The sequence below is a fragment of the Ischnura elegans genome, chromosome 2, assembly GCF_921293095.1.
Source record: "Ischnura elegans chromosome 2, ioIscEleg1.1, whole genome shotgun sequence".
In the NCBI taxonomy this organism is placed as follows: domain Eukaryota; kingdom Metazoa; phylum Arthropoda; class Insecta; order Odonata; family Coenagrionidae; genus Ischnura; species Ischnura elegans.
The window spans coordinates 55,540,902-55,555,026 of record NC_060247.1 but is presented as its reverse complement, the minus strand read 5'-3'; the positions used below and the strand labels follow the sequence as shown (position 1 = coordinate 55,555,026).

Sequence of the window (14,125 nt, the reverse complement as noted above, 5' to 3'; positions counted from 1 at the left end):
CCACTCACAACTTTAAGCCGGAGCTGAATTTTGCAAACGATACGTGACGTCAGGAGACTAGAGGAGAGATAGCACTTTGATTGCTGCGTTTGCATTCACAGCTTGTGTTGCGTTCGTAAAATTTTAAGTGAATGTGCGACCGGTGATTGTCACATGTTCAATATTTCTGCCTAAAATGGCTTCTCAACGAACCGTGAATTTGACGACATTTAGACCGTGAAAACCTGGAAAAAACCGTGAATTTTATAATTTACTTTGAGCGGGAACCCTGTGCTGTCACATCAGGAATTGAGGTGGTGACGTTTTACAAATTTGTTAATGGTCTCAAAAAATCTTAGGTTACCTATCTAACTAGGGAAATGATAAATAAGAATTAAAATGAAATAAGCAAATATACTTTAATTTTTTATAACCAATTTCACTGTTGATGTGGAATGAAACAAATAATTCATTTAAAACGATGAAAGGTATTGGCCTATTAAGGTTTTTCTTAAAAATGTTTTGCTATCAGAAGGTATTTACCTCAAATGTTTGCTGAAAGCAAGCTGAATTCGGGGTGGAGGATCATTCTTTAACTCTTTCCTGTCGGTGCCTACAATAGGGTGGTTTCCTATTATTTTTTTATTGCACTAAGTCATAAAGCAGCATGGTTATTGAGAAGGTAGTACCAACACTAAAGCTGGATGTTGATGGGAAGATGTATGCACTTAACCTTATCTTAGAAATAACTGGTGACTGTTCAGTAGTAATCCAGTCAAGATGTCATCCAAAAGGGTCTTGCTAGTAAAGTTTCTAGGTATGTAGTTCTGAGTTCGTCCTCCCTATTGTTTTGTGTTTTCCTATTGTTTTGAGGTTTGGTAATAATATTGCTGTTTCAAAGTTGGTTTTTAATTTGAACCACTCATACTTTGACTCAAGCAGTTCCTTTTATATTGTACTTTAGGACCATTTATGCGCAATATTTTGCTTTAGTTTGCTACAGTGATTTCTCGCAGATGATTTGTCGGGGAAAAAACCACAGGGATGTATGTGCTAGAAAATTTTATGTACTTTAACCAATTACTAGGGCTCCTTGATTTTTGCGAAAGCGAAATTTTGCAAATTTTGGCACATTTTCAGTTTTACGTAAATTTTAATGATTTTGACTTTTTTTGGGATTTTGTTAATGATTTATGATCGATTTCTATTGGGATTTTTGATAATTTTGCTATTTTTATAATTTTGAAAGAGCCAAAAAGCGCTTGTTTTTTGAACAAATCTACGAATAAAGTCAAGATGTCATCAAGAAGAGCTTGCAAAGCGGCCGATAGTTTGTTGAAGGGAGGAGCATTCAGGAGGAGTGAGTGCTTGGCCGCGAATCACATTGGAGCGGTGGCCGCTACGTGAACCTTCCTGACTGAATGAGCGATTCGGTAGGGCACCCAAGTTTTAACTTTTATACCTCGTAGCAACACGCCCCTAGCACAACGGATTGCCTCAGCAGCAATGAGTTCTAGGGTAAGAAGCAGCCTCAATGAATGTTCCGAAAAACAGCTTCGCCCTCGTAGCGAACGCGTTCTGGGTCGTGGCTACTACTGTTGCATTCTGGGAGCCTACAACCCCTGGCAAGTCCGAACAAGGTGGTATGGTGGCATATTCAGAATCAAATGCACACGTGGTGCGACATATGTTAACTATGATCAAATATTTTAATTCATTATCAACACGATTTTTTAAAGATGGCCATTGTGCGCAACAATTTCCGAAGCTCTTTTTCTGGCAGACCTCTGTTGCATCCCAAATTCGTTTCGGGGAAATATCTTGATTTTTGTTAATAAAGAGGTTAACACATGGCTTTAAAGTGAAATTCATATAACTAAGGGTGATTTTTTGCCGTTTGGAATGACGAAATTCGTTTACGTGTTTACAAGTATGATGGGGAAGGATTTTATGTTTTTTTACAGACAAAACCATATTGTCATGTTCAAATTCTACAATGCAAGAATTGATTGGATCATGAGGATTCCTGACGGAAGCACTTAGCCACAGTTCTTCAGAAAGACATGGAGGAGTCTCATGAAGCTGGACCATTGGCACGACAGGTGTCACTGAAAGACTCTATGGATAAATCAAAGACAACCAAGCTAGATATAGAACAGTTCAACTATGATTTAACAGAAGCATTTATAAAGGCTGTTATACTACTTGAAAAAATAGAAAATCTTACTCTAAGAGGTTTCCTAAGCAAATCTGCCCTGGTTAGTTTATCTTAAGAGTTAAAAGAAGCTGTAGAAGATAAGCCAGTTAGAATATGTGCGACAGAACTGCTCACCGTACTGGGAAAAGCGTCTTCATTGTTATTTTACAGCCGCTTAATTGCTCAAGTTAGCAGTGTACTTACGTAGGTGGAGTTAGGGTTTTGGAGAACACAAGTGGAGCAGAATATTCCAGAGCAATACTGAAAGTGGCTACTGAGGTTACTAAGACGGAAGCATTAAGTTTGAAAATGTAGAAGCAATAGCCACATATTCTGATAGGTATATACTTACATGTGTTGGCTCTAAAACACTCTGAAGCCCATGGTATTTTCATGTGTAGATTGTGAGAACTGGTTAATATGGGTAGGGCAATGAGTAGATATCAACTGAAAATAAGCACAAAGAAAACCAAGATCTTAGTAGGCAGCAGAAGAGAAGAAGTCAAGACCAACATTAAAATAGGGAGGCAAAAACTGATAGAGGTGGATGAATTCTGTTATTTGGGAAGCAAGATAACTAGTGACGGGTGAAGCAAGAAAGAAATTATCAGCAGAATAGCCCAGGCGAAGAGAGCATTCCACCAAAAGAGAGACCTGCTTACAGCGGGAAACTTAAATATGGAAGTAAAGAAACAATTTATAAGAACCTACATCTGGAGTATGCTCCTATACGGAAGTGAGGCATGGACAATGACCGCAGCGGAGAAAGCAAGGAAAGAGGCCTTTGAAATGTGGTGCTACAGAAGAATGATGAAGATAAAATGGATCGACCAAGTTAGTAACGAGGAAGTCCTAAGAAGGGTAGGAGAGAAGAGAAGCCTCATGAAAACCTTAATAAGAAGACGGAACAACCTTATAGGCCACATCTTGAGACATGATGGCCTGATGAAGACAATCGTCGAAGGACAAGTGGAAGGCAAGAATGGAAAAGGAAGACCTCGAACAAAATATATGGAACAAGTAAAGAGAGATGTGAAAGAGAAGAAATACGTAGGTGTGAAAAGATTAGCTGATAGGAGAACTGAGTGGAGAGCTGTGTCAAACCAATCCTAGGATTGTTGACCAGTGATGATGATGATGAGATTGTGAGAAACCCAGGGCTTTTATTGTTTCTTTATAAAATTATTTCCTAATCTGGAAAATCACATTTAGGTGCCACTAAATGATAGCACCTGCCATACAAGAAAACCAGATGCCTATTAAAAGAGGCTATCTAGTTAAGGCCCGAGAAACATGCATAGAATATTTTTCCCCAGAATCAAATACGAAAGCCTGAGCTCTACTCGGGCTCAAATCCGTGGCAGAAAATAAACATCCCATGGAATATTTGGGCTTGAGCTTCAAAGTATTCGCAGTACCATTTAATGAAGACATGTTACATACACAGTATTGGGCCTACAAGCTCAACTTGGTAGCCAGCATTTATGGTCTACGCAACTACAGGAGCTGAACACAAGTTAGACTATGCAAACTTTTGTTCTTGAAGAAAGCATCGATACCTGTCACACCTTAGGAACAAGTACTCTAATGAAGAAAAATATGCCAACTTGTTCCCTATTCCTGTACTAACAAGATGGACAAGCTAATGAGGTTAGCGGAACACTTTAAATAGTATTGTGAGGACTTAAGAATTCCGGTAGTCAACTTTGGATGAAGAGATTAGTTATATGCTATAAATTTGCATTCATAAGTGGACTGTTCTTTATTTTTTATGTTAGGAAGTTCTAAGTTAAGTTTGAAGTTTTCGCTATTACATATTTTTCTGTTGATGTTATAATGTAAGCATCAATATAATGTATTACCTTGTCATCAGTATTTCCCCCATTGATATGTGTTGCTTGGCAGCATTTGGCTCGACAAAAGTTTATTTTTGTTCTTGGAAAAGGGTGTTTTATTCAACAATTTTTTTACTGCCCTTATCACAAAATAGATCTTTGTACCAACTTTATGTACTGAATTTTGGTCCATTTTTATACCGTTAAGTGAAGCTTGTATTTACCATAATCTAGGAGCCCTACCAATTACTAAAGTGTTACATATTTGACAAAATTTGATGGATTCTGAGTAATCAAAAAATTGTCAATGGTTTGCCATTTTTTTGCTATTTTCCTACATGAAATTTTTTTACAAACCACAAACTTGGATTCAGTGACTTAAGGTATGGTATGATATTTGAAGGAGGCGATTGACTGCTAAGGTTAATTGTGCCATGAAGGAAAACCCGGCATTGGCAATTAGCTACTCTTATGAAAGGTGCCAAGGGACCATGGCTTAGCATCGTATTTCCAAGTGGTACTCCTTTTGGAGTGGATATAATTGAAATTCTTCTATTTGTGCCATCAGAGTGAATGAGTTCCTAAGAGGGAAGTCATTTTCATCAACCTAGTCTCAAACTGGCAATCACATTTTAGTTACGTCTTCTAATTCATTATGATGACAAAACTATGTGTCTGCTTCTATGGCGCCACAATTCAGTGGCTGGGGTTAAAAATTTAAATAGTGCATGAGCAGGTATATATTTGTTTTTCATTTCATTCTGGAAATTACCACATGGTAGCAATTCGGAAAACTCTTAAGGAGTCACCCTCAGGTTCATAATGGGTGTGCAAATTCCACTGAGAGAAATCGATCCTCCTGTCATAGTACATACTTACTTTGAACTTTTGGATTTCAGTTTATTTTTATATATATTTTTCAAATTCTTAACTAGTGGTAATGATAAGGATATGTTGGTAAAGTAAAATTATACACGTATGTACATACATATTTTTATGCATGCTGAATGGTCTGGAAACAACTCGTAGATTATTTAGATATTTGATTCATTATTAATTTGAGTTGGTGGATCCATCACAATTGAGCACAGTTCATAGAAGATTTATTTTTTAAATAATAATAATGGTAATTAATGCTATAAATTTGAAACATGAGACTGAAGCATATTTATGCATGTTTTTAATTTCTAAGGTTGGTCTTAACGATTTTTATTGGATGGTTCACTTTCAGGAGTCCATCAGTGAGGTTTTTCAAGAGATAACTTTGATGAAGGTTGTGGATGAAGACTGGTCTAATTGGCTTCAGGAGCAAACAAAAATGAAAATAATGTCATATGATCATGACTGAAGGTGTGTAGAAGTCAAGGGCATTTAATTCTTTATTTGTCCTTTGAGCTGTTTATTTACTAATGCCACTTATGAAGTGGAATTCCTAACCAGAGCAGGTGTTGACCATTATATGTATGTATTTATGCATACATAAAATGTCTTTTGTTACCTCATCTTTCTATTCATATTCAGGTGCATATGAATGAGCATATTTCTACTTGCCTTCCACTTTTTAGATTACAGGAGTTGCTAGACTTGTTTTAGAAAAGCCATCCTTCATATCAGGTTGTAAGATGTTAAGACATGTTAATTTTTGAATGGATATATGTATTCCTGTTTAAAAATAGCTGGTTGGATTAAGAATTGGCATCAAATAATTTAATGGCGAAGATATCTCAGAGTGTAGCTCTATCTGGAAGTCATTCCTAATCACCATTTGGCTTTCTTGAGAACACTACAAAAATCATGAGTTTTTGTGGAAAGATTCTGGGGTACATCATGGCTGAATATTTAATGGAAAAGTCAATTTCCTGTGGAAATTATGCCTCTGCTTATCTAAACTCCCATGAGTCATACCATCCCAGCAATGGTGTAAATTATCGACCCATGTCCCTTTTTCCAAGGTAGGAGACTGATTTGTTTTCATCAGTAGAGAATGAGATATGGGAAGAAAATGCTTCACGATTTTAGACCTTGTTACTTCATCAGGAACCTTAAAAAGTGTTACAGGCCTACAAAAATAGTCGCGGCTTGCCCATTCCATACCTTTTGCTGCATTTTCGCCTCAGATAATGTTTTTTATCTTGATGGGATCCAAATATATATATGTAATTGTCAGCTTGGTGTTGGGGGAGTGTCCTGAATCACTCCTCACTATTTTTGCATCTCAGACATGTGATTTGTTATAAGTACATCTGTGCCTGTTTTAGAAGGAACGTGGGAGCCTAGTGAGTTGAGCGCTTGGCTGCTGATTGAGGAATCCCATGTGAAACCTTTGTACTCCATCAAACAAAAACCTCAAAGTGTCTAAGGCAAAGGAACTGGCCTGAACGTGTGAAATTCTGATGCCTGTGATTTAAGTCTGGTTGAGCTCTACCCTCACCTAATCAAATCATCCTTTATGTTGAATCATTGAGTGAGCCTGTTTTACATTATGTATATACTGATGTATATCTTTTTGATAGTACATATAATTAATTAAAAATGTCTTATTAATTGCTAAAGAGCAAACAATCCATCATGGACACACTGATAGATCAGATAATTCATCAGATAATCATGCATCAATGTGAAACCATCCTTGGTTAAAATTGTGGTGATTTTTATCCTTTTGGTAAATTAACCCTTTTACTGCCAGCCCATTTCGGGTGGGATGTGCGAAGACTGCAAAGGCTATTTTCCGGAATTTGCAACATTTCAGATTTTAAAAATTTTCAGCTACATACTTAATTTTATTTAATACATCTAGATTTTTTTCTCAATGCTTAAGATATACAGTACACTTCTGATTATCCGGGCTAATGATGGGGAGAGACAGCACGAATAATTGGAAAACACGGATGACCCAAACTTTCACTTAAATGTCTTGTAATGTTCATAATTTACATAAAACAAACAATATATTATTATTTATGCAGCCATTCTGTTATTGAAGAGTGCTTCCCGGACTCATTGAGAGCTTTCTTTGCCAGTTCGCGATCTTTTTAGCAGTGATAGCATGGTTGTAATCATATTATTAATGCTCCATGTAAGGCCTTGTTTCGAAAACCACACATCCGTAGCTGTGTGAACACAAATATAGGAAAGTGGTTTGCACGAATGTTTCAAAACTACTGCTCGACGTCGAAAACTATGCTGTCAGGCACCACACCACATAGGCGCGTCTCGCACAAGTTGCCCGGGTCGCGACTGCTGCGTGCCATTCATCTGTGATCAAGGAGCGCGGTCGCGCACTACGAGGCTTGAAAAACAGGAACACGGTGCTCCCGTGAATGCAGCTAGCACGTGATCGCTTCCGTTCTACGAAAGGGATCCTAACGGAAATAATAAGGCTGGTGTATCTTAGCATTAATGCTGTAATTCGGATGATTTTGTGTCCGATTTTTTTTTTTTTTAAATAAAGATCACGAAAAAATTGAGCGAGAGTAAAAAGCGTGCATGGAATATCTGGATATAACCTGGATAAACCGCAGCCGGATAATCGGGAGTCTGCTGTATTTATATTATAACCATAGATAGATTATGGGGGTTTACTTAAATTACAGCCGTTGAAAAGGCCACAATCACGAATAAAAGTCAAATTAGTCGGGCCGATAAATGGCCCCCTGGCAGTTTTCGCTCGACCAGCCAGGGCCGATATATTGGCCTGGTGGCAGTAAAAGGGTTAATTAGCATCAGTGCGCATAGCTGCATATGAAGTTACTTGTTGCACACTGTACTTTGTACTCCCTCAATGCCTGACATTTTGGGCCAATGTGACAATATCTTTTGGCAATCTTTGCAGAAGGGATAGTTTTGTAACCACAATACATACATATATAGATTCTGGGAATCCAGAGTATCAGGTGGTTATTATTGGCAATAATGTAACTAACATGAAGGAGAGGATATATTTGGGGTTGGTTTTAGGGATGGTCGGATCGGATACCTCGGATCCAGATATCCGCAGTTATTGCCCTTCATCGGATACATCGGACAATCTGGATCCGAAATTTTAAATTATAGCTTCAGTGAATGCTATGAATGATAAGAGTTCCGATTCTCTCTTTGAATGCCCCGTCGCTCTGCGATGGTTGCCTTACTCATGAACTAATTTGTTTAAAAGCTCACGCTGGGGTTACATAGCAGAATTTCAGGAAAATAAAAAGGCAAAATATGACTGGCACATAGAGTGACTCCTCCCCAGAGGTTGAACAAACATAGGGGAAATCTCAGCGTCATAGGATAATAACCATGTCAAAAGTAACAACATTGCAGAATTCAGAAAACCACCCTTGACTCTCCATCAGCCCGTGCCTCTGATATTTTTTTTTCATTTCCGAGATCACACAGACCATAAATCATTGTCTTCGAAGGAAAATATCAAGTTGTACGAACAATCAAAGCGTGTTTCATCCCTGCCCTGTCTCACCAACTGACCTTTTTTGGCCTACGTGCTTCAATCCTCTGTTATCCTCTGTTTCTGGAGGACAAATGATTTGAATGAAATGAAAGCAAGGTGAGTGATTTTCTGGTCCTGAAGATGTCTCAATAGTTTCACCAATCGGATGACATGCACGAGATTTAAAAAAGAATAAGACCAAACGGGACGCATTTCTGATGATATTTTAGTATTTTCAGCTCTAATTGATTGCCTCTATGTTTTCCAGTTACAACTGGACTATACTAATATTCAACTTTGTCCTAACAGAACAATTTTTAAAGAAACAAGTGTAGCATTAGCTCCCTCAAGCAAGTGGAGACGGACTGGAAACGCCAAATACTTGTATCATGTAGCTCGCCTGGCTTTGCTTTGAAGGTGACGACGTCACAGAATTTGACGTGTTCGTCCTAGACTCCCTCATTCGTGGTCCTGTTGCTTGAAAGACAGAGGGATTGTACTCCTTCCCCTCCACCTCTCCTTTATGCACTTCTGTTACCTGCCCCTTCCTCTCGAGATTGCTGAGCGGTGTTCTCGTTCTGTTCCAGCACCTCGTCAAATGTGAAATCAATGTTGTTCTATACATTGTCAATTATGTCGCAGATTGCGCAGTTGCAATTTAATTTAATGATACATTAATAAAAAATTTGTCTAACAATAAGTGCAAAATCCACCTCACCACAACTGAAGCATTTGCGGGTAAAACATAAGTATGCAATGAGAAAGTAACAAAAAATCGGAGGAAAAATGCTTGAGGAAAATGTTAATACGAGGGTTGTACCAAAAGTAAGGTTCCCTTATTTTTTACAAGTACAAAACTTTGCTTATTTGTATTAATTTTCATATCGTTGAAAAGCTTACACTTTTGATTATTTTTCAACGTAGTCCATTTTTTTCGACACACTTTTAAAGACAGTGGTCCAGCTTTTCTATCCCTAAGTTGAAGAAGTCTCCCGCCAACCCGTTGAGGAAGTGTGCGACCTCTGCTCGGACTTCATTGTCGCTCTTGAAGCGTTTGCCACCTAAGAGTTTTGTTTCGGGGACATAATGAAATACCCACGCTCCATCTCTGGTGATGATAGAGACCAAAAACTCCTCCCCACCCCTTAAATTGTTGAAGAAATTTGCGAGCACACTCAAGGCTTTGCTGCATGTGTCCGTCAGTCAGCATATGGGGGACCCAGCAAGCACACATCTTGCAATAACCCAACATTTCTGTTAAAGTTCTTTCAATTGTGCCGTGGGAAGCTTCAGGGATGCGTTCAACAAGTTCACGGACAGTGACCCTCCGATCTTTGAGCAGCTCACTGTTGATCTTCTGGACAATCCAAAAACGGCGCTCTTCCACTCCGTTCTTCATCTTGAACTTCGGTGCGACCCTCGGCAAAAGCCGTACAACATTTGCAGACGAGCTGAAAGGACATGCACTCTTCACCATAAAGTTCAGTCAGTTGCTGATGAATATCCAATGGCGGTAACTTCCTTGCAAGGAAAAATCGGATGACTGCTCGATCCTCACAATTAGCGGGAACGGGGATCATCACTTTCATTGTTGACGGTTGCTAAGCCAATAATGAGCGACAAAGTGAATCGCGGACTGGCAGACTCGAGAGAAGGGGAACCACTGCGCACGGCAATGTTGTGGGATTTAGCCTATCACCTTAGCTCAACATTGTAGCTCATTGGGAACCTTACTTTTGGTACAACCCTCGTACATACTCTCAAATAACTTGAAATCTTATGAAAGTCATTTTTAATCAGTTAAAATATTAAAATGTAATGCAAATTTAAATAGCATGTATTCCTTTGATCACATGTACCCAGAAGAAACTTGAATAATTATGTACTTAGTTTTATAGCAGTGAATTAAAAATGCATTTTGATCCAAGAATATCCGAAGGTCGGACACCTGAAATTAAGTATCTGATCCGGATAAAAAAAATCCTGGATTGTTCACAGGATTGGACTAGCCAGGGCGGGCAGGATTCCCTGCCTTGACCCCAATACCAAAAGACGTAGAATAGCCTAGGAAAGCTGTGGGCTCTTTCAGCAGCATCCATTTCCCTTGGACTCTGCAAGTATGTGAACTGTAAAATGAAAGAACAAGCGAGAACCCTACAATAATTACCCCACATCCATCTTTCTTCTCACACCCATCAGCAATGTAAAATTGTAATTATCAAGTACAATAAAACTCACCTTCAATGATCATGCATGTAACAAAATCTGCCAATAGTGAAGTGAGTTCCTGGTCCCTCGGACTTTCCTATGATTGCTAATGTTAATTTCCCTGCATGTAACAAGTTTAGATGATAAAAAATCTGTGCTATTGTGAACCATTCATTGGTCCTGTGGGGAAATTTTCCTCTTTTATAGAGAAATTTGGCCATCTTTGGTACTTAACTGTTCCTTGCCCTAACATCAGTTCTTACATGTGGCCATCACATATAATTCTACAGTTGACCTTAAAATCATCCATCCCTTTACAGGCATTTGATGGAAAGGGTGAGATGATGGTCAAATGCTATGGATCAGTTACATAAATAAAGATGGTATATGGAATATTAGCTGGAAATCCTGTGATATATTGGGCAAAATTCTTTATTATGGATGTCGTGAAATCCCATGTATAACAAAATAGAACGATGATCCCCTGAAATTCGTTATAAGCGAGTTTTACTGTATATTGAGGATGGGGTCCCCATCAATTTTGTTTTTACTTTTGAGAATGTGAGGATTGTCCGTTGTGGCCCTTTAATCACGTTGCTGCCTGGAACCTTGAGTGTACCCTGTGGTTGTTCTCAGTAGTACTGTTTCACCCTATCCACTACCGTACTACTCCCCTGGTTGTAGACCATGTGAAAAACTGCAAACTTTTATCTTAATGCTGGCTTCACAACTTTACCAAAGTTCTTTCATACTTCTTTAAAATTCTTTGATAGTTATCCATCACTCGAACTTTTTTATGAGCAGTATCTGCTGCAACTATGCATCCACCATAGACTTTCACACAGAATGTTTATCTTAATGTTTTGGTTTTTCTTTGTGTTAGAAACTTGTGAGAGTTGGGTACTCTCTGTTCCAATGAAGTTCAACACGTGCCAATCTTTCAGTTTGTGTAGTTTTTTCAAAATTTATTTTAAAACATGTATGTGACATTACAATCATGGGAATAATGCTTTTGTGGTGATTTAATTTAAAAAATACATGTACATTTTTTTCCCTTTCATTGTCCATGAACAGGTACCATGAATTCACAGTCACCAGTTGATTTACAATTTTGGGTATTAGCATTTTTTTAAGTAACTTTAAATGATTAACATATATTTGGTCCACTTATGATTCTTAATTTCAGTTGTAGAATCATACAAATTTGGCATATTTTAATATTTGTCATAACTTGACTGATGTCCCATTGGCAGTAGCTCCACATATTATAACTGTAAGTATGCATGCCAATATTTGCTAGGCCTCCTGGCTTTTTTTTTATGTAGAATGAAGTTATATTTGTTCTTGAGTGAGTTACCAATTTTTATTTACATTATTGAATGATTGAATGAATGTTTTTCCTTTGAGTAGTTTAAGTCACACTATTTAATACAATACATGCATACTATACTTGAATCCTCAAAAAGTGAAATCAGCACGTTTATTAGATGGATCAAAATCTCTGTGCTCTAACTTAACTTCAGTATTTTCATAAACTTTTCTTAATAAAAATTTGGGCTTCAGCCTTAAATGGTATTATTTGTGCACAAGTTCTCATTTTGTTCTTCATCAGCCCTTCTTGTATGCAAATGATCATCTGGAAGTGTTCGACTTTGAGTTTGGAATAAGGATTACAAAGCTATATTTCTGGGCCTTAGTAGATTTTTTGTTCTCAATACTGTCATTTGTTATTGTATATATACATTTTTTTATATAGTTTAACTTCCAACCTTTTTTCAATGAGATATATTCCTATAAATAACTTAAAATATTGTTGACTGTGGTGTACATAGAGAACAATATGAGTGCTACTATTCCTGCTTGAACAACTCTGTGCATTATTTTTAACCTGAAAAGAAAATGTAATTTATTTTAGACTGTTTGGGTGGATATACTTAACTTGTCAAAACAGATTAGTTAGATTTTTTCTTAAGCCACTCACCTTTTGCTTCTGTTTATAGCATTTGGAATGCTTTTTGGGTCTTCTTTAAGTAAAAATTTTCGAAGTCCATACATGTAGTCACTAAAATAGACTTTCCAGTTCATTTTTTGCATATTGCACGGAAAAAGGTTTTTGTCTTCTACTGAAACCCTACTGAGCATACTTTGGACATTTTTATCAGAAAACGTCCATTGATGCATGGTGAAGAAAGCTGATAGGTCTGCAAATTCATCCACTTTGTCATATATTTGTAACATCCTGTGTATGAAAAATAAGAAATGATTATACTCAATGCTATTCAGTACTTTGCTCTATTTTTTCATTAATTTTCTTATAAACTTTGAAGACATTGATTGTCCTCAAAATGGGGATAATGTATGCATTTGCAAGGAATTTCATGCTGAAAGGAGCTTTATTTCGTTTATTGGATTTGAAACTTCCATTTATTTCTGTAGTACAAATTTTGACGAGCCAATTCAGGTGTATAACTGGAACTGTTGTTCGCTTACTCTAGAAAAATGCATAGAACCGGCCCTGGATATAGCTGAGCTTTTTTAATAGCAAATAAGGCATGAAATATTGCTTTGTACAAATTTGCAAATTTTTGCAGGTAAAGCCATTATGTATGTACTATTAAAAAGAAATTAACAATATCGAGCCTCAAAAAATTGCATTTTCCAAATTGAGTGAGCCTTAGCTGAACATGGTCTCACGATGCATTTAAATATTCAACCATACCTATATGGTGAATACTTATTCTTGGAAGAAATTACATAGTTTTTTTATAGGTGTTTAGTTCCTTATTATTGGAATTCAGATTTGGCACTAATTTGCCATTTTAGTACCTGCATATCATTTTGTTTTTGCAATTGATTTTTATATATTTACTTACTCTGTGAAGAAATTTTTGGTGGTGAAGACTTTCTATCTACGCAGTTATAAATAACGTATCATATAATTTGTAACGTACCTCTTTGGCTTCCCAACTAATGAGCATGTAAAATCCACCATCAATGCTGGCCAAATGTGGAGTAACAACCTCAAAATTAGATACACCCATTTCTTTTTTGTGAGCGTTAAACTGTAGTACCAAAGTGCCTTCTCTGGTGGACATTGGTGTCCATATTCTTCACAGTAGCCCATGTATTCTTTCCATTTGATTGGATTTTGTCCTCCTGATGAGTAGTTGTAAACAACTGTTCCCTTTCTGTAAAAGTAAATTTCATGAAGAATATTAGAAAAAGAAGTTTTTCCCATTATTTTTCTAAGGTTCGTTATTCTGATAATTTTATTCAAGTTGCTGCTTATGATGGGCATAGTAATGTTAATTGAACAGGCAAATAAGTTGCAAATGCTGTATGCAGTCGAGTTAAATACAATTAATTTTGTCCTTAAAAATGGAGTGCTTTTAGCAGAAATAGGAAAGGTTGGTTGTGCCTTGACTTTGAAAAGGCCTACCTTTAAGTCTTTTGTTCTGTGTTGGAAAACCAATAATT

General features: G+C 37.2%; 2 protein-coding genes across 5 annotated transcripts in view; one reads left to right on the top strand and one right to left on the bottom strand.

Moving 5' to 3' along the window:
- The window catches only part of LOC124153766 (N-acetyltransferase 9-like protein), a 112,361-nt gene that overhangs the window by 3,987 nt on the left and 94,249 nt on the right, over positions 1–14,125 (top strand). For 2 of the 4 annotated variants that reach the window (XR_006863757.1, XM_046527119.1), the window contains exon 6: positions 5,243–5,361. Coding sequence is in view for 3 of the 4 variants with exons in the window: in XM_046527119.1 (XP_046383075.1) it covers positions 5,243–5,359 (117 nt within the window). In the remaining variant the exon portion in view is untranslated. Of the gene's footprint in view, positions 1–5,242; positions 6,545–14,125 lie in introns of those variants that run through there. The other 2 variants (XM_046527118.1, XM_046527117.1) reach the window with 2 other exon arrangements.
- Positions 11,587–14,125, bottom strand: part of LOC124153764 (fatty acyl-CoA reductase wat-like) — a 44,878-nt gene continuing 42,339 nt past the window's right edge. Inside the window, exons 6-8 of the mRNA XM_046527115.1 lie at positions 13,600–13,836; positions 12,630–12,887; positions 11,587–12,536 (exon numbers count right to left, since the gene is read on the bottom strand). Of these exons, the coding sequence (XP_046383071.1) occupies positions 12,440–12,536; positions 12,630–12,887; positions 13,600–13,836 (592 nt within the window). The 3' untranslated portion in view covers positions 11,587–12,439. The remainder of the gene's footprint in view (positions 12,537–12,629; positions 12,888–13,599; positions 13,837–14,125) is intronic.